General features: G+C 54.0%; 1 protein-coding gene across 8 annotated transcripts in view; it reads left to right on the forward strand.

Annotated features, from left to right (window-relative positions):
- The window catches only part of SMARCA4 (SWI/SNF related, matrix associated, actin dependent regulator of chromatin, subfamily a, member 4), an 89,714-nt gene extending 65,312 nt beyond the window's left edge, over positions 1-24,402 (forward strand). For 3 of the 8 annotated variants that reach the window (XM_042928449.1, XM_042928448.1, XM_042928452.1), the window contains 8 exons: positions 154-231; positions 929-1,147; positions 5,747-6,009; positions 20,178-20,286; positions 20,760-20,861; positions 22,067-22,199; positions 22,349-22,491; positions 23,885-24,402. In XM_042928449.1, coding sequence (XP_042784383.1) covers positions 154-231; positions 929-1,147; positions 5,747-6,009; positions 20,178-20,286; positions 20,760-20,861; positions 22,067-22,199; positions 22,349-22,491; positions 23,885-23,917 — 1,080 coding nt within the window. In that variant the 3' untranslated portion in view covers positions 23,918-24,402. The other 5 variants (XM_042928451.1, XM_042928453.1, XM_042928450.1 and 2 more) reach the window with 4 other exon arrangements.
- Positions 24,403-25,628: the final 1,226 nt, after the last annotated feature.

Here is a 25,628-nt window from a genome sequence, read left to right on the forward strand (position 1 = left end):
GGAGCGTGCGTGTGCGTGTGCGTGTGTGCCTCTCGCTGCCGCGTGGGTCCCCATCCACCGCAGCCGGACCGGGACCGCCAGCTCGTTGCCCGTGGCCTGCCGCCGCCCAGCCCGGCCTCTCCGCACCCGAACTAAATGTGTGCCACCTTCTAGGAAGAAGACGAGGTGCCCGACGACGAGACGGTGAACCAGATGATTGCCCGGCACGAGGAGGAGTTTGACCTGTTCATGGTAAGCACCGCGCAGAGGCAGAGGCACTGTTCCCGCCTCACGGGCTCACAGGGTGCCCTGCGGCTTCACGCGCCCCACCCTGTCAACACGAGATCGAGCAAAACGTCTCGGTGACGGTGGTGTCCTGCGGGTAACGGAGCCAGGGGCGTTTCACGAGGTGGCCGCACACTGCCTCCTAAATGACCCATTTTTCTTCTGTGGCTTCCAAGGAGTGTTGCAGCAGTGGTGGTGCGCGCGCACACATGCGCGCGCACACACACACACACACACACACACACACACACACAGGGTCCCCTTTGGATCCTCAGTACTGCAGAATGCGTGTTCTCCTGAGTCCTTTGCCCTTGAGGCTCCCTTTCAGAGGGAGTTGACACTGTCCCAGGCCAGTGGTCAGTCACAGGTGCTCCTGAGCCCTGGGTAGAGAGCACTGGTCAGCATGGAATCAGAGTGTGGGCCCTCAGCCTCTCTTCTGCCGTCTGTTCTGGAATTTTCTGCCTCAAGCCGGAGCTCCTAGCAAGGGTCTACTGTCAGCACCGGGGCGGCCTGGCCGTTGCAAACTCCAGAGCCTCTGTTGAGCTGCCTTGTAGCATCTGTGTCAGGCAGAGAGGCCTCCCCTGGCCACGTGCCCTTTGTATGCGCGCAGCTCTCCTCATGCTCACGCCTCTCTCCCTCTGCCCCCTTGCCCCGCGTCCCCCAGCGCATGGACCTGGACCGCAGGCGTGAGGAGGCCCGAAACCCCAAGCGGAAGCCGCGCCTGATGGAGGAGGATGAGCTCCCCTCGTGGATCATCAAGGACGATGCCGAGGTAGAGCGTCTGACCTGCGAGGAGGAAGAGGAGAAAATGTTTGGCCGAGGCTCCCGCCACCGCAAGGAGGTGGACTACAGCGACTCGCTGACCGAGAAGCAGTGGCTCAAGGTACATGCTGGAGAGGGCCAGCTGGGGACGGGGTCGGGGGAGCAGAGGCTAGCTGCTGTACCGTGGGCCTCATCCAGAACCCGAGTGGGCTCCCTTCCGGCCCCTCTTGGTTTTCATTAGTGACAGTGATGCCTCTGGTGTGGGGTCAGCTCATTCGGTTCCTCCAGACCCGCACAGGAGAGAGCGCCCACGTGGCCCCGAGGCAGCTCGGGACTCACCACTTAGGCGTAACTGGCCTCGGCTCTGCGTGGTCTTCAGGGGTCACTCCCCCATCAGTGGGAAAGGCAGCGACGAGTTAGTGATCGAAATGCCCTGCCACACGGTAGGGAGTGCCAGCCGGGATCAGACAACCTCACTCTGGGCACTTTGCCTCCCAGAGCTGGACTCCTCACCCGGCTGTGGTGGGGGGAGGAAGCAGGTCCCTACCCAGGCTCAGCATCACAGCTGCTCACAAGTGACATGGTCATGGTTTTCAGCAGACGCGCCTGGGTCCCTGGCAGCAGCAGGTGTAGGCGGCTGAGTCGGGGCCTCAGGGGTCTGGTCGGCCCACTGTGCCAGCACAGGTGGCAACGGAGTTGTGGTGACAGGTCAGGCCTTTCCCCAGGCTCGGGGCTCTGAGTGCAGAAGTGATGGCTGGGAATCTGGCCATGGAGTTTGACAAAAATGCCCATGAAGCAACACTTTCCAGGAAAGCAGGTGGGGGGCGTTCAGGTTGCCTTGTTGATTGGCACACCCCGGGATAAATGATACTGCCTTGCCAAGTCTCCAGTTGCACTCCCTGGGGTTCCTCCTGGTTAACTATGGGCCCCAGTGGTTCCTCAGTGCATGACGTCCAGCAGCCCTGGCCCCATCCAAGAAGCTCAGAACCACCCAGACTAGTGAGCTTGCCCGCTGAGCTGTGCTCAAGAGGGGACCACTGAAACATGCTGGGGAACCAGGCGACCCTCGGGTGGGGCAGGTGGCTTGTCCTGCTCCTCACCCTTCAGCCCCGAGCTCCAGGGACGAGAAGAGAACCCCAGTTGATGGAGCATAGGCCCAAACACAGACCTGTACGACTCCCATGGTCGTACACTCCCACGGTTGAGACACGGGTGCCCTTTAAAAAACAGTTGCCCGTGGGCTAGTATCATTTTTTTTTAACGTTTATTTATTCTTGAGAGACAGAGACAGGGTGTGAGTGGGGGAGGGGCAGAAAGAGGGAGACCCAGAATCCCAAGCAGGCTCCAGGCTTTGAGCTGCCAGCACAGAGCCCGATGTGGGGCTCAAACTACAAACTGAGATCATGACCTGAGCCAAAATCAGATGCTTAACCGACTGAGCCACCCAGGCGCCCCTATTGATTCACTTCTTTTTTTTTTTAATGTTTGTTTTTGAAAGAGAGAGAGACAGAGACAGAGCATGAGTGGGGGAGGGGCAGAGAGAGAGAGAGGAAGACAGAATCCGAAGCAGGCTCCAGGCTCTGAGCTGTTAACACGGAGCCTGACATAGGGCTCGAACTCATGGACTGTGAGATCACGACCTGAGTCGAAGTCAGACACTTAACCGACTGAGCCACCCAGGTGCCCCTTTTTTTGTTTTTTTGAAAATAGAATTCATATACCACTAAGCTCACTTAAGCTGTACAAGTCAGCAGTTTTAGTATATTCCAAGTTGTGCAGTGGTCACCACAGGTCAGCTTAAGAACATTCTTGTCACCTCAGAAAGAAGCCCCATCCTCTTCAGCTACCCTTCTGTCCCTTTATTCCCACTAGCTGTTGCTCTGGACGTTTCGTATAAATGGAGCAACGTGCTATCCTTTGGCGTCTGGCTTCTTCCAGCACGCAGACTCTTTCCGAGGTTTATCCATGCGGTAGCAAGTATCATTCCTTTCCAAGGCCGAGCAGCATTCTGTTGGACAGATAGGCCACACGGTGGTGATGTCTCTGTTCGTGCAGACACTTGGCCTGTTTCCACCCCTTGGCTATCGTGAACAACGCTGCTGTGAACGTTGGTGGACAAGACTTTGTGAGGAAACACGTTGTGATTTCTCTCACATAGATATCTAGAAATAGAATCGCTGAGTCAGATGGTAATTTTGTGTTTAGTCTTTTGAGGAGCTGTCAGACTGTTTTCCAAAGCGGCTGAGCCATTTTGCTTTCCCACCGGCAGCATGTGACAGATCCAGTTTCTGCATAACCCTACCTATATTTGTCACCTGCCCTTTTGATTGCAGTCATTCTGGTGGTTCTGAAGTGGTAACTTCGTTGTGGTCTTTATTTGCATTTTCTTAGTGCCCAGTGGGGTAGGACATCTCCTGATGTGCTTGTGGGCCATTTGCGGATCTTCTTCAAAAGTCATTTCATCAGATGTATGGTTTGCAGGTATTTTTTCCTATTCTGCGGTTTATTGTTTCACTTTCTCGATGGCGTCCTTTGAAGCACAAATGTTTTTAATTCTGACGACGTCCAGCGTATCTATTTTTCTCCTGCTTGTGCTGCGGTATGGTGTCTAAGAGTCCACTGAGAAATGCAGGAGCACAAAGATTCACCCCTGTGTTTTATTTCAAGGGGTTTTAGAATTTCAGCTTTTACACGTGGGCCCATGGCCCTTTCCGAGCAGTTCTTGTTTAGGGTGTGAGGTAGGGATCCGACTCCATTCTTTTACAAGTGGACGGCCAATTGTTCCAGCCCCATTTGTCGAGAAGGTGATGCTTTCCCTACAAAGCGTGTGCCTTTTTGTATGTCATACCCGTTAAGAATTTGCATTAATAAAACAAAAAGCAAAACACATTTGCCCAAAACAAGTACTCTCTTTTCTTAGTGCTGGCCCTTTAACTGGCCTCACTTTTCTGGCAGCCGCTCTGGTGCCACATGTACCAAAACTCTTGAGAATGTTGCTGGCATGTGCCCTTCTGACCTGCGTGTCCGGGCCTCAGGACCAGAGACCCTAGTCTTGCGTCCCTAGGGTGGCTGCGACAGTGACCACAAACTGGGTCACTTAAAACTACAGCAGTGTATTCTCTGACGGTTCTGGAGGCTTAGAGACTGAAGTCAAGGTGTCAGTAAGACCCTTTTTCCTCTGAAGGTTCTAGGGGAGGCCCCTTCCTTGCCTCCTCCAGCTTGCTGTGGCTCCTTGGCCTGTGGCCCCATCGTTCAAGTCCGCCATCTTCCGTGGCCTCTCCCCCGTGTGTCTTTGTGTCCTTTCCTGTCTCTCTCGGGGACATTCTCATTGGAGTTGTGGGCCCACCCTGACACAGGATGATTTCATTCTGCTCTTTAAGTAATTACATCTTTAAACATCCTATTTCAACATAAGATCACGTTCTGAAGTTGGACACGGACATGAACTTCGGGGAACACTGTTCCACCCTCCGCACCCACCCTGGGCTCCCAGGACATGCCCTCCCCCGTGCCAACCTTGCAGTGGCTCCTGCCTGCCACGCGCTCTTCCAGCTGTTCCTTTGGCCTGGATGCCTTTCCCACCCCCTCTCTTCAGATCTCAGCCTGGTGCTACCTCCTCTGAGGTGCGCCCTTGACCCCCGACCTGGGCACGTCTGCCCCACCATCAGAGCACCACTCACCCTCCTTCTTGGCAATCGACACGCTTTGTGCCACGCTTGCAAGATATTTGTCTGCTTACGCTCTCTCCTCTGTGAGGGGTTTTTTCCCCGCTGTGTCCTCAGCTCATGGTCCTGTGTCCTGCTCACGGTCACAGCTGACACGTGTGAGGGGACGACCAGCACATCCCTGTGAGTCCCGCCCCCACTCCCTTTCCTGATTCCGGGCTCCCCTGGAAACGTGGCTTCTTAGTTCTTTACTTGCGGGGATAAAATGTGCAAGTTGATTATTACCTTTGAGAAGTATGAAGTTGGTATTGTTTGAAAATTAATATCGTTCAGATACAGCCTCTTCTGCTCAGCACTTCCACTTCCACGAATCCATGTACAAGCCACACAGCTGTCAGTCGTGGCATTGGTTACACTGGCACCCCTCCCCCAAACAGAAACCCCCTAAACGCCCAAGAACAGGGGATGTTTAAACGAGGGTGTGTCGTACAATGGAATAAGCAGACATTGAAAATTACGTTGCAGAAAAACGGCAGGAAATACACCCAGGATCTAGTAAGGAAAAACATGAGTCCCGTTGTGGTATGTGGATGTGACCGTAGCTCTGTCCCCAGTCCCGCACGTGTTCGTGGGAAGAGCCGGGAGCATCCTGAAGGCGGCTGGCAACGCTGGCTGCACGCAGCGTGAATGTACCTGATGCCAGTGAACCGCACGCTTAAAAATAGTTACAGCGGTCAGTTTTCTGTTCTGTATGTTTTGCCAGATTTTGAGAAAAATGCAGAGGGTCTAGTGCCACTGTGGGTGGAGGGATTCCAGGGTTCAAGTCTTCAGTCTCCATTCAGTGAGGATATGCCTCTAATTGCTAAAGAAATGCGACTGTCTGTTTGTTAAGGACAGGCGGGCGCCAGGGCACACGGAGGCACACAGGCCTGCCCTGGTCCCCCGGGGCCCGTCGAGAGCCCCTGTGAGCGTCCCGCCCAGCTGTGCCCCGCGGGTCTGCGCCGCGGCCTTTGCCTGTCGACCTCGGTGCTGGCTGTCCTATTTTACCACTATTGACCCTGAAGGCCATCGAGGAAGGCACGCTGGAGGAGATCGAAGAGGAGGTCCGGCAGAAGAAATCCTCTCGGAAGCGCAAGCGGGACGGCGACGCCGGCTCCTCCACCCCGACCACCAGCACCCGCAGCCGCGACAAGGACGATGACAGCAAGAAGCAGAAGAAGCGCGGGCGGCCACCCGCCGAGAAGCTCTCCCCCAACCCTCCCAACCTCACCAAGAAGATGAAGAAGATCGTAGATGCCGTGATCAAGTACAAGGACAGGTAAGTCGGGGAGCATGGCGGGCGGGCCTTGGGGGTCCTCGGAGGTCCTCGGAGGTGCCTCCAAGCCGGTCGTCGGGTCAGTCCCTCCACGAGCACTGGCTGCCTGTCCTTGTCCCGGGACCCTGCCCTCCTGAAATATACTGTCTGCAAGAGGGAAGCGCACGGCGTCAGCTGTGGTGACAGGAAGAGAGAGCGTGGTGGGGAGGTAGAGACGGGGTGCTCTTTTCAGGGAAGGTGACATTTGAGGGCAGCCCTGAGGAAGGGAGGTCTGGGATGAGTGCTCCAACAGAGGCAAGAGCCGGTGGAGAGGCCTCAAGAGGCCAGGGGTGAGCGAGGTGGAGAGGCAGGGGTCTGTGCTGTGATGGGCACCGATCGCACGGATGCCGGACGATGGCGAGGAGGTCCGCGGGGCGAGAGCACGGAACAGGCAGCTTTGTTTCTCTAGACTTTCCACCGTCTCCCCACACTTGTGTGACCAGCAATTCTGGTTTTCGTTCTGGCCCTCTTGGTCTGGGCCGTCACGGGTGGGCTGCACGTTGAGAAGACAGACCGGGTTCCACTCGAGGAACACACACACACCAGATTCAAGACTGCGGCAGATCGATTTGTGGATCACAAGTACCATATAAATAGCAAAATAACGTCCTCCCAGGCCCTTCAAGGGAACAGGTGCACATTCTGCCAGCTCGAGGCAGGTCGTGTGGACTGACAAGAGGTGGCTACAGGTACGAGGCCTGTGCCTTGCTCAGGACTCAGGTGGTTCTGCTCCCCTTTCTGGTCCATACCGGCCAGTACGGCTGTTCCAGTAACGGGAAGGTTGTCCAGCTTGACTTTATAGTAACACTTGGCACTTAGTCGTTACGCGAAGTAAGGATAAGCTGTAATCTGTAGGAGGGAAAAGTGTCAGGGTGTAAGCCGTCAGCATATCATTTGGAGAGGCTCTTACCAAGTGTGAAATTTTGGGGGGTGGTGATGTTATAATACCCAAACAAAAGATACAAGTTGCCTTTCAAAAAAGAGTCTTTTAGGGGCTCCTGGGTGGCTCCGTCAGTTAAGCGTCCGACTCTTGATTTTGGCTCAGGTCATGATGTCCCATTTCGTGCGCTCAAGCTCCGCATTGGGCTTTGCACTGTCAGCGTGGAGCCTGCTTGGGATTTTCTCTCTCCCTCTCTCACTGCCCCTCTCCTGCTGGTGTGCACGCACACGCTCTCCCTTAAAATAAGTAAGATAAACTTTAAATAAATAATAAGAATAAAAAAGAATTCTTTATTATTAAGAGGAACAAATGGCTGAGAAAGGCCTATTGAAGTTCAGCCACCCATTCTCAAAACATAGCTGCAGTATTGAGAAGAAAATGCTGAGCTAATTTGCAGGCTTCACCTTTGAGGCAAATGCCACACAAAAAACATAGAAGACTCACAATTATTTAAAATATGGAATATGCAGGGGTCACCTGGGCTCAGTTGGTTGAGTGTCCACCTCTTGATTTCGGCTCGGGTCATGATCCCAAGGTCGTGGGATCCAGCCCCACGATAAAACATGGAGTGTGCGAAAATCAGTGAAAATTACAGACCCCAGTGTTTTCTTCCCAATGATCTTCTTGCGAGGGAGTCTTAAAATTGTCAAAATGAAGAAGACCCTTGAAGGTTAGGGGGCAAGGATGGACTTCTGAGAAAGTCCTGCTGATCTTTTGGATATCCAAATGGAGAAGATGAACTTTGACCCTGCCCCACACTTTACCCGTATGTTAACTTGAAATGGATACCAGACGTGAACGTGAAAGGGAAAACAGTTCTCGAGGAAGGCGCGGATGAACGTCTTCCCGGCCTCGACGTAGGCGTAGACTTCCTGAACGGACACAGGCACTGCTGTCCGTAGAAGACTCATAAATTCGGCTTCACTGAAACTAAGAACATTGGTTCATCCGAGGACGCCCTCACAAAGTCAGTGGGTGCTCCCGCAGGCTGAAATCTTAAAATGGGCAAGAGTCGCAGACGGACTCCTGGAAGAAGACATCCCAGTGACCCGTCAGCGTGTGAAAAGGTGGTCGGGGTCAGTGCACAATGTCGAGGGAGCACACGGGAAAACCAGAGGCGCTTCTTTCTGTAGGCCCACCAGAATGGCCAGAACCGCGTTAAGAGCCGGCAAGGACGTGGAGTAGTTGTACCTACGTGCCGCTTCGGGGTGGACGGCGCTTTGGCCGTAAACCTTCTCACCCAGAGATCGTTGAGCCGTGCATGTCACCAAAAGACACATACAAGCACGTGTGCGTAGCAGCCTGGATCGTGACCGCCTCAAACAAAACAGCCTGGTGTCCATCCGTAGGAAAACTCTCTCAGTGGTGGCCTAATCAAAGAGCAGAATTCCAAAACCCCCAGACAGACATTCTGACGCTCCCTGGGAGAATCTTCTAGTCATTTTGTTTGAGTGAAAGAAGCCAGATGCCGACCGGTACCTACTGTATGCTTCCAGTTATGGGAAGTTCAGAAGCTGACCCATGGTGATGGGTATCGAACAGTGGTCACCTCAAGACGTGAAAACATTACACGTTCAAGATAGGTGTGCTTTCCTGTATTGTGTCACGCCTCGGTTTAAAAGAAAAAAAAAAAAGATACTTGGAAGCGGCCAAAAACGTGTCCGTTTTTTCAGTCATCCTGTGACCTTCTGAGCATCATTCTTCGTTGTGTATCATGTGAGAAAAGAGGAAGTGGTTCCCCTGGCTGCTGCCAACAGTTGTCTTTCCACATCTGCAAGAGTTTTTCTTGCACGTGCGAGATTGAGTGATTAGTCAGCCATCACACTAAACCCGGCTCTGAGGGCTTCAGTGATCCCTTGTTGAGACTGTTCTCTTGCAGGCGGCTGAGATCCTGGTGGGGACTCCGGGATCCAGTTTGATGAAAGGCCCCGGCTCTGGAATCCCAGAGCTGCACTCCCAGTCGACCTGATACCCGCGTGGCAGGGCGCCCCGGTGGAGGCCTTGGTGCGGGGTTCACATTTAACCCCGCGTCTTCCCGCAGCAGATGGCGTCACAGGACTGGGAAGAGACGTGGGGGAGTTGCAAGTGAACTGGTACACATGGTGGGTAAAGGAATCCTCCCCGTGCTGACATTGAGAAACCTTTGGTTCACGATTGGAGCACGTCCATCGACCTGCTGCTTTGCTGTGGTCACACAGAAGATCAAGCAGGGCACTCGGAGACTCGGGAAAATAGTCTCATTTTCCTGCTGAAAAAGTTACTTCATCGCAAATACTTTCAAAGATGATGTTTGGGTAAAAGGCTGACCTGTTTGATGGATGTTTTTGACGTTCATTAACACAGAGTTTGAAACCCTGGGGAAAACAACAGTATGGTTTCCCCGCGTTGAGACAATTGGGTGAGAAGTGAGACCACTCTCACCCCGGACACCAGCCGCGGAGCTCAGGGATCCAGGACCACCCTGAGGCTGGCCAACTCTCTAGGCGGACCCTGAACTCTCTGAAAGCTGTTAAACTCACAGATTCAGTTTGTTACAGTGAAAGGACAAAGATTGACATGGGGGCCAGAGTCCCAGAGAGTTCTGTGTACGGGTTTTCCAGCCACCCTCTCCCCCGAGAGTCGCTGACAGCAGATTTCTCCTGGCGGCATTAAGAGACAAGACACGCAGGGCGCTGCCAGCCAAGGAACCCTTAACGTCTAGAGTTTTTATTGGAACTTGTTCACAGACACGACTGACCACCCACGTGACTGGCCTCAGGCTCCAGGCCCTCTGTGGTTTGAGCTGACACCACACTGACCCATCGCCACTACCCTAAATCACATTCTTAGACTCTCTGGGCCCGAGGACCCCAGGTAAACAAAGGCAGCCCATCAGGCAGGACATTTCAAGGGCTGAGAGTTCACCTCCCAGGAGCCTAGGGCAAAAACCAGGCCTCTCTTCGGACCAGGTGAAATTCTTAGGGCACGCTTGCCAGGCACCTGGAAGGTTCTGAGGGACCAGCTACTGTGCCACACCAAAAAGAATAAGAACGGAATAAATTTGGAAGTAGCCTAACACACGCTTTCTTGTCTCAGACTGCCAACATAACTCCTTTCCAGAAGGGACCATGAAAGATTTGTATTAAAAATTATTTTTTATTTATTTTATTTTTTTTTACTTTCCAGAACTTTTTCATTAGCTAAATTCTGTACTTGAGTTAAACACGAAGCCTGAGGACAGAACGAATCGTTAACAGCTTGGTTCCTCCCTGGCACCAAAGAATAATTACAGGACGTTGTCAGCCTTTGGATTCGCCGTGTCCCGAGTCTGCCTCGGCGGGCAGGAGGCCCTGGTGCTGCGGTTTCCCCCCCAGCGCCTGTGGGAGCCGGGGCCGCGTCTCCACGCACTCATGTGACAGCAGCGGTTCTTCTGCACCTCTGCTGCTGTGTGTGAGCAGGGTCGCCCTTCTGTTCGTTGGCGTCACTCCAGATGTTGCTTTTGATTACCTACTTCGAGGTCTCCCCCAGGTGTATTTAAACACCAGTGCGATCACATTTGACATTACCTTGTGCTTCTGCCCTCATCTACCAAAGGTAACCTCCTGATCGAGAAACTTTCGGTCCCTTCGCACCTGTTTCCGTTAGGGCTGCCACACCCGTTCCTCCCAAGGCCCCTGTGTCCAGTGTGGCCTGAAGAGGTGTGCCACAGAAGCAGAGCCTGAAGATACGTAGGGGCCTGCACCTCTTCCAGGGGAAGAGGAAGAAAAGAGTGTCCTAGGCAAAGGGGACAGGAGACAGCATACACAGGAGTCCTGAGGCCAAGGGCATGGGCATCCTATGTCTAGAGGAAGCCAAGGAAGGCAAGGGAGCTATAATGGGCCGCTCCCATGTTCAGGACCCCACAGGGTCCCTTCTCCTTGGTGCTTGGAAATCTCAAACTGCATCAGGGAACCCTGTAATTAACAGCCAGAATTGGAACCAGAATTAAGAACGTAAGTTGGAGGGGCACCCGCGTGGCTCAGTCTGTTGAGCGTCCAGCTTCAGCTCAGGTCATGATCTCACGGTTTGTGAGTTCGAGCCCCACATCAGGCTCACTGCTCTCAGCACAGGTCCTGCTTCAGTTCCTCTATCCCGTCTCTCTCTACCTCCTCACCTGTGCTGTCTCTCTCTCAAAAATAAACAAACGTTAAAAAAAGAACGTTGGAGGTAGCGGTTTTCGCTCTAAAATCCAAACATGCAGGGGCACCTGGGTGGCTCAGTTTGTTGAGCGTTCGACTTCGGCTCAGGTCATGATCTTGCGGTTTTGTGAGTTTGAGCCCCTCATCAGGCTCCGTGCTGACAGTTCAGAGTCTGGAGCCTGCTTCAGATTCTGTGTCTCTCTCTCTGCCCCCCTCCCCAGTCACACTGTCTCTTTCAGAAATAATAAAAACATTAGAAAATGTTTGCAAAAAATAAGATCAAATAAGAACAGATGAGCTAGGCACAGGTTCCCGGTCAGGTTGGGACCTTGTCGTGGGGCTCGTGTGCTGCCAGTTGATGTCTCCATCCCTTAATCCTTCAGAGGGCATCAGCAGAAGCGAGCCAGGGTATCTGGGCACTGTCTCCAAATGCTGGTCAGCAGGTGTGTGCTCTGAAATGTGTACTTGGTGCCTTGGGGGAGGTTTTAGAGAACTGCATCTGCCGGAAGGAGCCATTTAAGCAGGCAGGCTCCAGAGGACCCTCCATAGAACCTGTGCTCTCCACGGGGGTTTTGAGCTTGACCTTTACCAGCGATAGGGCAGAGTCACAGCTGCTGTAAAGATCACATGCCAAGCAGCAGAGGTGTCCGTGCCAGGTTTCCTGAACTTGACCGTACTGATGTCACAGAAGAGAACATCTTTGTTCTTAGGAGATCCTTGCAAGTTACTCACGATGGCTCAGAAAGATGGTGCATGTCTAGAGGCTTCCCCAGCTGAACCTCCCATGGCTGAACCCCGCTGAGCAGCCCCTCTGGGCCCCCTTCCCCCTCTACCCTGCCAAGAGGCAGCAACCCTAAACGGGCCAGAGGGCTTGAAGGTCACAGAGATCTGGGTTCCTCATCCATGTCCATGTCTCCATTTCTGAGTCCACAGCACAGAAGGAGAATCCCCTAAATGGGATTATAGAGACCCCGAGAGAGACGTCGCGGGCCAGGCATGCCGCCCGTAGACCAGCCCCGAATCCATGTCCATGGTGAAGGGCCCCGGCCAGAGCCGGGGCAGCAGCAGCCTCAGCCTGGGCCTGGCAGCCACTGCGCAAAACCTGCAGTCACGTCCCCCGTGCCCTCGCAGGAGCCCTGCACCTCCCTGATTAGAATCAAAGAGAAGATGGCTTTCAGAGTTGAAAGGTTTGTACCTTTGATTTGCAAGAAAACCGGGCAGTGTAACAAGCCCCAGAGAAGTTTGTCACCCACGAAGCGTCCCCCCAGGAGAGGTGACTGCAGGTGGCAGCAAGCCCCTCAAGATAGTCCCCTTGTGGCAGAAGAGAGGGTAGCAGACAGCCCTTTGTCTGGAGTCCAAGCTCAGAATGGGTGTGCCCCAGGAGAAGCCAGCCCTCTGCCCATGGGTCCAAGTCTGGGGTCAGCACTTCTTTCTGGCCCCCAGCCCAGAGCCTGTCGTGAGAAACGCTGAGGTGAGATGTCTTCCGAAAAGTACTGATCCCCATCATCAGGGCCCAGGCCAGGCTGCGGGCCCAGTGGGGGCTCTGAGCCACGGGAGGATCAGCCCAGGCAGCCCTGCCGCGTTGTGCCGAGTCTGCCGCGTGCAGTTGCACCTGCCCCATTTGTCATCCTGCCGATTCCATCTGAGGCTTCACTTCCTGCTGGTGAGTGGTCAGAAATGGAGCACACCAAAGAAAAGAAAACGGCGCAGCGGTCTTAGAAGGCTCTTAAAACTAGAATTACAGGCGCGCCTGGGTGGCTCAGTCGGTTAAACGTCTGACTCTTGATGTCAGCTCCGGCCATGATCTCTCAACAGTGAGATCAAGCCCCAAGTCAGGCTCTGTGCTGAGCACGGAGACTGCTCGGAATTCTCTCTTTCTCTCTGTCTCTGTCCTATGTGGCTCGCATGTGTGCACGCATACATCGGTCTCTCTTTCTGTCTGAAAATAAACTTAAAAAAAAAAGTAGAGAGGCGCCTGGGTGGCTCAGTTGGTTAAGCGTCTGACTCTTCGTATTGGCTCAGGTCATGATCTTAGTTTGTGGGATTGAGCCCCACGTCAGGCTCCACTCTGACAGTGTGGAGCCTGCTTGGGATCCTCTCTCTCCCTCCCCGCCCCTCCCCCACGTGCGCACACACCACTCTCTCTCGGCACAAATAAACATTAAAATATTTAAAAAAAAAAAAAACAACTAGAATTACATATAAGCTCAAAAAAGGACAGGTACACTGGACTCCAGAAATAAGTAGATCGGGGTGAACCAGTCCCACCCTCTGCTTCCCTCAGAATCCCGTGTCAGATCCTTCTTTCTTTTTTTTCTTTTTTTTTTTTTAAGTTTATCAGAGCAAGCTGAGGAAGAGCAGAGAGAGGGAGCGAGGGAGAATCCCAGGCAGGCTCCACACTGTCAGTATGGAGCCTGATGTGGGGCCTGTGTGAGATCCTTCTAAAGTGCTCATGCATTTCAGCAATGTGCTCCTTCTCTATGCAAGGAAAATAATAAAGAAATGGTCTTGGGGAGCCTGGGTGGCTCAGTCGGTTAATCAGCTGACTTCAGCTCAGGTCACGATCTCGCGGTTTATGAGTCTGAGCCCCACATCCAGCTCCTTGCAGACAGCTCAGAGCCTGGAGCCCATTCTGTGTCCTCCCCTGCTTGCGCTCTGTCTCTCTCTGTCTCTTAAAAATGAATAGGTGTTAAGAAAAAATTAAAAACATGAGATACAGGTTTCATCAAACTATATTAAGAGACATGTGCCCCCAGGTATGTCGTTGGCTCATTTGAAACTGTGGGCTCATCAGACACTTAATCAGCATCATAACCTACAGCCAGTCTTGGCCTTGGCACGTGCACCCTGAAATAAAGCTTCCCCCGGTTCTGGCTACTGGGAGAGCGTGGAGGGCACAGGACCGATGGCCTGTAGACCATTGTTCTCAGTGGACTCGTTGCTGAACATCATTTCCTTTCGTTGGTGCTGGAATCAGAATCACTTGTGTGCCACGCGGCCCTAAGACCCAACGCTCAGGTTACCCTTTCGGGGGGGTACACGCGGCAAGTGGAGGCTCTTCATAAACTTTTGTAGTGTGGCAACAGACTGAACCTAGAAAGCGACTCGACTGATCAAGTAAATGAATACGTTCAAATCATTCCACTTTCAAATTTTGTTTATGGAATACCTTTTTTTCGCTTAATGTTTATTTATTTATTTTGAAAGAGAGATCGAATTCCATGCAGGCTTCTCCATCCCACGCAGGCTCGACACAGAGCCCAATATGGGGCTCAGTCTGAAGAACCATGAGATACGACCTGAGCCAAAACCAAAAGTCAGACGTTTAACCGACTGAGTCACCCAGGCGTCCCTGTGGAATACCTTCTGAATTGTCTACAATTCAGAATACCCATGAATTGTCAACAGCTAAATCAGTTCTGATTTTTTTTTTTAATTAAAAACTTTTTAAGGTGTATATATTGTGAGAGAAAGAACACTCACGAGCTGGGAAGGGGCAGAGAGAGAGAGAATCCCAAGCAGTCCCCGAGCTGTCTGTGCAGAGCCCAACGTGGGGCTTGAACTCATGAACTGGGAGACCATGGCCTGAGCCAGAAGCAAGAGTCGGACGCTCAAACAGTCACCCAGATGCCCCTGCAGCTAAATCAGTTTTGAAACACCTGAGCTCCTCTTATCCAGGACCTTGTAGGCTTGGTTAATTGATGGAGGGTCCAAAGAGAACATGGTCCCGGGGCTTAAAGATGTCACAGGAAAATGGTCTGAACTTGACTCTGGGAAGGCAGGCAGGGCTGAGGGACAGAGAGGGAGTACTTCCTGGCAGATCAGGACCACTTCTGTACTGGACTAGAAGGATCTACCTTGGGTACCACCTTTGGTTGATTGCTTGTGAAGTCTGGCCCACCAGCTGTATGTGTATCACCTGTGAATTAGGAATGCTATTTTTAGATGATTTGGAAAATTTCAAAAAAGAATATTATTCCATGACATACAATTCTATGAAATTCAAATTTCATCATTCATAACAGAAGTGGTGGTGGAACACAGCCAAAGCTCACTTTTCTGCGTGTTGTCTGTGGCCACTTTTGTGCAACAGTGGCAGGAACTGAGTAGTTGTGACAGAGACGGCATGGCCCACAAAACCTAAAAGATTTATACCCAGTGGGTGGGTTGCAGAAAAAGTTTGCTGACCCATGATTTTGAGCAGCGTATGGGAAAGGGTGGGAGAAGTCCCCGACTTAGTCCGGGGGGGGCGTGTGCCCAAGCCCTGCCTGCCACCAGCTCTCACAGCCTCTCTGGTGTTTCAGTCTGTTAGGGATATGGATGGATGATGTCTCTGATGCAGAGAGGTCGCGGTTCTATCCTTTTGGGGGGCAGTGGGGTTGCCAGTAGTTGCTGCCAGTCTTTTCCGGAACAGGGCGGTGTATAGATGACCGTGTTGGGGCGACGAAACACTCTTATTCCTAGCTGACCTTCGTCATAGCCGAGTTTGAACCCTGCTCCTCGGCCCTGAGGTTTTCACCCCAGTCTGTTTCTTTCATTCGGCTAACATTGAGTTCCTGCTGTGTACCAGGCTTCGTTCCAGGTGCCAGAGATAGAGCAGCAAATAAAACGGCGAGGTCACTGCCCTCATGGCCCGTGTTCTAGTTCAGCGAGGACACAGACACACAGGATCTGGTAGGGTGGAATGACCACTGCTCCGGGTGACTGGCTTCATCTCTAATTCTGTAAAAGGGTTGAATTGTCCGGCGCGCCTGGGCGGCTCAGTCGGTTAAGCGTCTGACTCTTGGTTCGGCTCGGGTCATGATCTTGCAGTTCTGAGTTCGAGCCACACATCGGGCTCTGTGTTGACAGCGCAGAGCCTGCTTGGGATTCTCTCTCTCCCCCTCTCTCTGCCCCTCCCCTGCTCAATCTCTCTGTCTCTCTCAAAATAAATAAACTTTAAAAAAAAAAAGAAGGAAAGAAAGAAAAACATTGAATTGTCAGCGTTTCTAGAAGAAGACGCAATACCTGTGTGACAGGGCAAGAGAAACACCAAGTGCAAAAGGAAGTATTGGTAAGTCGGAATTTGATTGAAAGTTAGGTCCATTCACCAAAAGACACCATCGAGAGAATGAGAAGACACGCCACAGACTGGAAAAGGTGTTTGCGGTGAACCTGTCCAGCAAAGGCCGCTCTGGGGGAGGAGAAAGACGTGAACAGGCAGTGCCGGAGAGAGGTTGCCGGTGACCGTTCCGCCCGTGAAAGAGTGCCCGGCCTCACTGCCCGTCAAGGGACCGTGAGTTAAAACCACAGGGAGATACCGGTTCACAGCCGGGTTGTAGAAGAGCCACGCCGAGGAGGGCTGACCGTGAGCGCAGCAGACGGGATGAGAACAGCCCATCTGCTGCTGAAAAAGGCAGCGGGGGGCCCGTCCCCCCACCCGTATCTCGTGAAGCTGAACGCCCCCTACCCTGCTGTCAGGCACTTCCGGCTCCAGGCGTATTCCCCAAAGAAGTGCAAGGCAGACACTCGGACGTGAGTGTCTGCAGCCACCTGCTTCATGATCCCCAGAACCGCCACCGCCCGGGTCCCGGCCAGCAGCACATAGACAGGCGGACCGTGTGGCAAGTGCCAGAGGGACAAATCTGACAGCGATGAGGGAGGCGGCCAGAACTGGGAGCTTACCATGCGAGATCCCGTAACAGCAAGTGCAAGAAGAGGTCAAGCCCACCCAGGTCCCAAGGGTCTGGCAGCCTGGCACACCTGAAGATCTGTGCCTCTGTCTTACGTCTCCATCATTCTTTTCCTTCTTTTTTTTTTTTTTTTTTTTTTAAGTTTATTTATTTTGGGAGGGAGAGTGGGGGAGGGGTGGAGAGAGAGAATCCAAGCAGGCTCCGCGCTGCCAGCACAGAGCCCCATGCAGGATTCGAACCCACGAACTGCGAGATCATGACCCGAGCTGAAATCAGAGTCGGATGCTTAAACGACTGAGCCACCCAGGCGCCCCTCCGTCATTCTTTTTTATTACACTATGTGAGGGGACCTGGGTGCGGGTCAGAGAACTGAGGGCTGCAGCTGGGTCTCCCTGGGAGCGGTGGCTTTGATGATTCTGAGGAGGTTGAGAGAAAGACGCTGATGTTAGAGGCCACGGACAGCCCACACTGGAGGGACAAGCTGCCACCAGAAGGACTTTGGGTTTTATGCTCGGGGAGGTAGGCAGCCGTGACTTGTCTACCTCTGATGCAGACGTGAGGAAGGCTCTTGGCCCCAAGCCTGCCGCCGCAGTCATGGTGGCAGGGCAGGGGTCTCCAGAGGACTCCTGAGGATAAAAAATGACATCTCGGGGCTTTGTGGATTTCCAAAAGGTCTTTACTATTCGAGAGAGGGTGGCTTTAAAAGTCCCCCGTCGTCCTGGTGCGCTGTCCCTCTGTCACATGCTCCCAATCCCAGGCCATCCGCACTCAGAGCTCACTGCACCAGAGAAACGTTAGGCAGGGTGGCCAAGCGGACCTTTATCCTCAGTGACGCCATTATTCTAGAGGTTTGTAAGACGGCCCCGTTGCTCGCTATCCTTTCCTTTCTCCAGCAGTTTCTTAGCCCAGCGGAGGAGAGAGGGTTTTATTACAAAACTTTTTTGCACTGTATTCCAGCGCTAGAGTCCTGCTTCGTGAGCTCCTTTGAGGGCCGCGCGCGTGTCAAGGCTCAGCCACCATCCTGGATGCCACCAGTGAGCACGTGTGGCCGACGGAGCCCAGCCCTCACGCCCCGTGCGGCACAGTCTCCACACCCAGTAGCGCGCTGCAGAGTGAATCTTGCGGGTCAATTGGCGTCTCTAAAAAGTGAAATGGAGAAAACCTCAGTCTGTCTCACTGAGGAAGGGAGTCCCTTGTGCGAGAGAAATGCCGTTAGTGTGTCTGACCGTTCTGTCAGCATGAGGAGGAGGAGCTCTTGGGAGGTTACGGGGGAGATCGCGGGATGCGTGCAGGTTGGTGGGCGGTGGGCTGCGGCTCAGGTCTGCCTGGCCCAAGGAGAGCGCCCGGGGCCTCCTGATACCTCCTGGCGTTTTTGGAGTTGATGCAAACAAGCTCCCGTTCTCTGTGGCCAAACCACCCCCGGCCATTTCCAGGAGAGGGGAAGCCTGCGACTCCAGGCAGGGGCCCACGGCCTGGGAACGACGGCCCGCGGGTGGCTTGCCCTCCCCTATCTGTGACCCGCTGGACCCAGTATGGGGCAGGACGTGGCTAAACGCTCAGCCCGGAAGGAAGGGGGAGGCTGGCACTCGCTGAGCGCAGGCATCCCCGCTTGGCACAACCTGAAGGACGGGCTGGAAGGCGGAGGCCCGAGGCGGGCTGCGTCTGGGCACGGCTTGCCGAACCTCCCACCTCCACGTGCTCGTTGCAGCAGTTGGAATAACAGTTTAGGGAGAACGTGTATGTCAAGTGCCCAGCCCAGAGCAAGGACCAAATGTCCGGTGTCTAGAGTACAAAAGGTGCAGGGACTGGATTCCAGCTCATGTCTGTCGGGCCTGCACCTCGGGAGACCTCAGCCGCGGGAGGTGGGCCAGGGCACTCATGAGGCACAGGAACCCCAAATGGGCAAAAAGCTTCCAGAATCCCGGCCTCAGGGAGGCTGTCTTGGCAAAGCTGCTGCTTTTCTTTTTTTTTTAACGTTAGATTTATTTTTGAGCGAGAGAGCCAGAGTGTGGGTGGGGGAGGGGCAGAGAGGAGACACAGAGTCTGAAGCAGGCTTCAGGTTCTGAGTTGTCAGCACAGAGCCCGACGCGGGGCTCGAACTCACAGACTGCGAGATCATGACCTGAGCTGAAGTCGGACGTCCAACCGACTGAGTCCCCCAGGCACCCCAAACAAAGCCACTGCTCAACGCAGTTGTGATGTTGGGAGCATCCAGCAGCAAAACTCAAAACACAATTGTGCTGGTACTACTGACTTCCAGAATAGTAAACAAAAAGGAGAACGGGGTGCGTTCAGTATGTGCAGACAGCAGGCTGGAGAGGGTGGGCTGCTCTGTCCTTCTAGAACTCTCTTGAAAAGAAGAGAGGAAGTGCTCATGAGGAGGCCACAGTTGCCAGGAGCCAAAGGGCCTCAGCCTGCCGGCAGCACTGAGACCCGGTCGTCCATCTCACAGAGGTGACTTTGAAAAAGCCAAGTTGCTAAGCAGTTGGAAAGGAGCCCAGGCCAGGGGCCAGACGCTTGGGCTGTGGGACCCAGATGAAACCACAGCCAGCGTGTGTGGGGTCCTAGGTGATGAGAGAGGACCTGCAGAGCAGGGCCTCGACCAGGTCACCGGCTCCCTGGGTCCCACGAGGCAGGGTCCCTGTCCTCCAGGGCTGACAGAGCAGAAGGGGAGACTGAGCTCCTGAGAGTTGACTTCTCCCATCTGCCAGTCCTTGACGTGCCTGCTCCCTTCCTCCTCAGGCAGGCCCCAGGAGTGCTGTCCCTCCGAGCTCCTGTCCCCAGACAGAGCCAGGCGTGGGCATGGCACAGCCTGGTGGCCGAGTGCATGGCTCCCCCAAAGGCGAGGCCCAGGAGACCAGTGTGAGACCCCACCACGCCTCAGGGCCGCTCGGGACGCGGCTTTCCTCTGCTCCCCTGTGGAAAACCAGCGCTTTCCCAATAGCAAGCACCAGTAAACTGCTTTTGTCTTCTGTTAGCGTCTTTCCAGGGGGCATCTTTCTCTTCCACGGGTTTTTGCTAAATTCTCTGAAGTTCACTGCAACATAAGCAGATTTTTGTATCATACATAATTATAATTGTGATTCTGCCTCTTTCGAGTGCCAAGGCTTTTACGGTATTTGGCGACATTCCCTCCAGGGGCAGGGAGGATTGGGGTGAGGGCAGAGGCTGGATTCAGATGCATCCCCGGCCTCTCTGTGCATGGTCGCCTCTCGAGAGAATGTTTCAGAACTCACAGGAAATCACTCCTGCACGCATCGACTCTCTCACCCTTTTTGTCCTCAAACAATGGGCGCTGGCCAAGTGGGGGCTCTCCCAGCAGGCGGGGCCTGTGAGTGACGCCCGCTGTGTCCCGCTTTGCAGTAGTAGTGGACGTCAGCTCAGCGAGGTGTTCATCCAGCTGCCGTCCCGCAAGGAACTGCCCGAGTACTACGAGCTCATCCGCAAGCCTGTGGACTTCAAGAAGATAAAGGTAACCCTGGCGTGGGATGTGGGAACTGGGGTTTCTCTGCAGGGATGTGCCTACATTAGTGTTTGGGGTCTGACCCGGTACCTTCCATGGGCACCCCCCTCTGGGAGCTACGAGGAGTGTGTGAGACATGACCAGGAGCAAACTGGGCAGCACCCAGACCGTCTGACCCGGGACCCAGTCACGGGCTCTTGGGGTTCCTCGTGGCCTCAAGAGACCTGTAGTGCAGGTTGGGGGAGAGGGTCCCACGGTCGTGTCGGTGGGCAGCCAGCGTTTGAGGCTCCTTCGGGATCACCCACGGCCTGGGCTTTGGCCAGGCAGCTCTTGTGTTCAGTGGGCCTGAGCGTCCAAGTCTAAACAGAGTCACCCGGAAGACTGGGCCGTGACCGCGTGAGGCAGAGGGACTCCCGGCCCCAGGGTCCCTGGGCACAAGGCAGATTCCCAAGGTAAGGCTGCTTCTCGAACCCTGCCCGCAGGAGCGCATCCGCAACCACAAGTATCGCAGCCTCAATGACCTGGAGAAGGACGTCATGCTGCTGTGCCAGAACGCTCAGACCTTCAACCTGGAGGGCTCCCTGGTGAGGAGGCGCCTGGGGCTGAGGGCAGCCGCTCCTAGCTTTGGCCACCTTCACAGCTAGGCCCCAAGCCAGCCTGCCCCTCACTCCATTTTGAATTGACTGATTTAAAAAAAAAAAAAAAAAAAAAAAAATTCCTGGGGAGCCTGGGTGGGTCAGTCAGTTAAACGTCCGACTCTTGATCTGGGCTCAGGTCTTGATCTCACAGTTTGTGAGTAAGAGCCCCACATTGGGCTCTGTGCTGACAGCATGGAGACTGCTTGGTATTCTCTTTCTCCCTCTTTCTCTGCCCTTCTTTGACTTGTGCTCGTGAGCGCTCTCTCTCTCTCTCTCTCTCTCTCTCTCTCTCTCTCTCTCTTGCTCTCAAAATAAATAAAAACTTTTAAAAAATTCCCAACAACTTTGAATATTTTGCCAATTATAAAAGCAATGTAGGGGTGCCTGGGTGGCTCAATCATTTAAGCGTCCAACTCTGGATTTTGGCTCAGGTCACGATCTCATAGTTTTTGAGTTCGAGCCCCAAGTCGGGCTCTGCCCTGACAGTGTGGAGCCTACTTATGATTCATTCTCTCTCTCTCTCTCTCTCTCTCTGCCCCTCCCCTGCTCTTGCACTCTCTCTCTCTCAAAATAAATAAACGTTAAAAAAAAAAAAAAAAGGCAATGTATTCCTTACTAAAAGGGGCAAAGAGAATAACAAGCAGATCGGAGGAAATAAACTCAGTCCCATCCATCCAGGATGACCCTATGAGCGATCCAGTGTACATGTTAAATTTTATTTTGAATTCGCTAGGGACTCCCTCGAAAGGAATTGTGTAGATACGTTCTTTCCTGCAATGAGATTAGCATACACATACAACCTCACGTTAGCAAACTGTTCCTAAGTGTGTCTAGGGTAGATGCCTCCTGGAAAAGGGATTTTACACTCCTCTAAGTTTGGGGGAAACACTGCCTTAGACAAGGGACATGTGTTTCCAGCGACTTGAAAAGCAAATGCTCTCTGGGATTCTTCAGAGGGAGGAAGGAACCCGTAGCCGTTCCTAAACTAACACACCCACCCTGTTCTCCGGGGCCATTTCATAAGCCTCCTGTTCTCTCAGGAACTGATTGGGAAAGGGTTACTGAGATGACACTCTACCCTGTACAGGCTGTCCTTGCCAGAGGGCAGGGCCCGTGGCCCCAGCTCACTCAAACCCCACGTCTCCTTCCAGATCTACGAAGATTCCATCGTCCTACAGTCGGTGTTCACCAGTGTGCGGCAGAAAATTGAAAAAGAGGACGACAGCGAGGGCGAGGAGAGCGAGGAGGAGGAGGAGGGCGAGGAGGAGGGCTCCGAGTCTGAGTGTGAGTCCCCGCGGTGGGTGCTGTGGCAAGCCCACGTCACAGCCAGGCAGCCCCCGGCCGCCCCTGGCTCGGCTCGCCGTTCTCTCCCCAGCTCACGTCTGTCTTTCTTTTCCCCCCCGCTTTCTGGTCCCCCCCCCCCCCCCCCCCAGCCCGCTCTGTCAAAGTGAAGATCAAGCTCGGCCGGAAGGAGAAGGCACAGGATAGGCTGAAGGGCGGCCGACGGCGACCGAGCCGCGGATCCCGGGCCAAGCCGGTGGTGAGCGATGATGACAGTGAAGAGGAGCAGGAGGAGGTGAGCCCCCGGAGCCCCGGCCTGAGCAGGAGCAGGTAGCCAGTGGCAGTTGGGTCTTGGGAGATGCGTCCCCATGCCAGATCCAAGACCTCTGGCACGGCCTTGGGAGGGTCAGTGCTCTAATAGCCCTCCCCACGGATGGGAAGGCTGAGGCTTAGGATCGTACATGGCACATAGCTCGAGACCCAAGTCTGTGCGACTTGGGCAGCGTTGCCTCTCCAGGACACCGGGGCCGCCATGCTGAGGCCAGCGGTGCCGGGTTTGTATCGGGGGCGGGGTCAGGAGACGCTGGGGTTGAAGATGCCACCAGACTGTCCCCCGTCTGTCTCTCTGAGCAGACACAGCACCCTCGGTAGCGGAGGCTTTCGGCAGGCCCTTGCCCTGTGTAATCTATGGGGAACACCCCGAGGCCTCCGCTCGTGGCTCCGTTCCGGCCTATGTAGGATGATCTCCCAAGAATGGTAGTGGATAAAAACAAAAACAAAAATGCCATGATCTGAAATTACAAGACCCGTGAGCGCTGCCGCGAGTGGAATGTCGGTGCCGCGTTCCCTCTGCATTGGGGAGAAGCTACGGGAGCATCCAGCCCACGGTGGGCATTTTTGTGGGCATGGGGGGGTGGCAGACCCACCCGCTGGGTTCAGATACGCTTTGCCCTCTGGCTGTGGCCGGGATGTTCGGCCCTTCCCCGCACTGGGACCTGGGATGTTCGCTTCACTTTTGAGCCTCAGTTTCCACTTTCACAAAGCAGGGAGGTCAGGAGGATTACGTGGTGCTTGGCCCAGCGAAACCGCCTCAGGGCCCTTTTCATCGTTGCTATTTTTGTCATGCCATTTTCAAGGATAGCAGCAAAAACTGCTACCTCGGAGTAAATCTGACTGTAGACATACATGATGACCTTATGAGGAGGACATTAGTGGTGTCCTGAACATGGAGGGCTGGCCTGTGTTTCTGGAGAAGAGGGTCTGGGCTGTGAAGCTCCCCATCTGCCCAGCCGGATCCAGCAAAGCGTTTTGTGGCCCTTGCCAAGCTGTTTAAACCATTCACACAGAAGAGCAGACCTCTTACGTAACCAAGGTGGTTTTGATGCCACAGGTCGGGGGCACAGGGATAGGCACACGGTGGTGGGAGGAAGCAGAGAAGGCCCAGCGAGCCTCCCAGATCTCGAGGAAGAGTCGATGGAGGCGCGGGGGCCAGTCCTTGGGAGCAAATGACATTGAGATTTGGCCGTGGCGGTGGGGGTGAAGCCAAAGGCTGCCCCGCCTCTGGCCTCACACCCAGCCAAGGCTGTTCAGTTCCCGAACGTGCTTAGAGCCCAGGTAGGCCCCGGGGAGGGGACGGGTGCCCTCGGCTGCAGGGCTGACTTGTGCTCTCTCCTCCTGTCCCCCTCCAGGACCGCTCAGGAAGTGGCAGCGAGGAAGACTGAGTCCCAACATTCCAGAGTCTCGACCCCGGGCCCCTGGTTCCAGAGCCGAGGCGGCGTAGCCCTTAGCAGTAACGGGTAGCAGCAGATGTAGTTTCAGACTTGGGGGAAACTGTATAAACGAAAATCTTCCATATTTATACGGCAGAGAAGATGTAGGACTGTTTGTGTCTGGCCCCGTCCCGGCATCAGTAGCGTTTGTAACAGCATTAACTGTTTAAAACAAGAAAAAAAAAAAAAAGAATCATGAATTGGGGAACACGCGACACCTGGTTGTCTTTCCTTTCCCGGCAGTACTGTTGCGGCCGCAGTTTGGAATCACTGTAGTTTAAGCCGTGGATGCATGTTTTTGTAGCCGTCCACTCCTTGTACTGTATTTTATCGGACAGGTCAGACTCGCCGGGGCCGGGGTCCGCAGGCCCGGCGGGGGTATGTCAGTGTCACTGGATGTCAAACAGTAATAAATTAAACAGATGAGAAAACTCACAGCCTTGCCTTCCGGTGGACTCATTCCCTGCTCCCTGCATGGTGGCGAATGCCTTGGGGGCGTGGGGGGGGTGGGAGGGCGCCTCGCCTCGGCCAGGGCCCTGTCCTCCCATCACCAGATCCCACAGGACCCACTCCACAGGGAGGACACCGAGGCCCAAGCGGAGGAGAAGGACTTGCGCAGTCCTCATACCATCAGATCTGCAGCTCAGGCTCCCGGAGCAGACAGCTCAGGGCCTTCCCTCCCTGCCTGCAGCCAAGGTGGGGCCGGCAAGACAGCCATGTAAACGGGCAGGTGCCACACAGAGGCCCGGGCTGTTACCTGGGAAGTCCAGGGCATTGTGGGAGCCCAGATCATCAAAGAGAGCTCCCAAGTCCAGAACTTACGTTGTTCTTTTCTATGCTTTTTGTCTCTTGATTAAGATCCTCTCTTCATGAGTCATTGCCATCGCATTTGCCTCTCGTTCTTCAAACACTGTTCCCTTCAGTTCCTTGAACATGTTTATAATGGCCGCTTTGAAGCCCAACATCTGGACGCCCTCAGAGAAACGTTCTGTTGACCATTTTCCTCAGTGTAAGTCATGCGATTTTTTTGTTGTTGTTGTTCAAAATGGACATTTTATTTGTACTTATTTTTTGTTTTTAAAATTTTTTTTAATGTTTGTTTTGAGAGACAGAGTGTGAGCGGGGGAAGGGCAGGGAGAGAGGGAGACACAGAATCTGAAGCAGGCTCCAGGCTCTGAGCTGTGGGCACGGAGCCCTACGCAGGGTTCAAACCCACCAACGGTGAGATCATGATCCGAGCAGAAGTCGGACACTTAACCGACTGAGCCACCCAGGTGCCCCCAAAATGGACGTTTTAAATAATATATTGTTAACAATTCGGAGTCATTCCCTCTTCCCCCATGAAGAATTTCGGTGGTGACGGCTCTACTTTCTTTGTTCAGTGATTAACTGATCTAACCCTGGAGAGTGTTTCCCCCACATCGTGTAGCTGCTGATGTATCTGCTCAGGTTTGGGTTTTGGTTTTGAAGCAGGTTTCCTCTAGGAGGCGCCCCTGGTTCGGCCTCGCTTCCAGATTAGCCAGAGACAGCCACCTGAGAGTCACTGAGGCTCCGTGCTGGTGGCCCTGTATATATTCGGCAGCTTGCAGGCTGGACCTGCTTTGGCTTCCTGCCGCGCTCTCTTAGGGTCTCTCAGCGCATGCGCGCCGCCTCCCCCTGAGCA

Source organism: Panthera leo, chromosome A2, assembly GCF_018350215.1.
Source record: "Panthera leo isolate Ple1 chromosome A2, P.leo_Ple1_pat1.1, whole genome shotgun sequence".
Classification (NCBI taxonomy): domain Eukaryota; kingdom Metazoa; phylum Chordata; class Mammalia; order Carnivora; family Felidae; genus Panthera; species Panthera leo.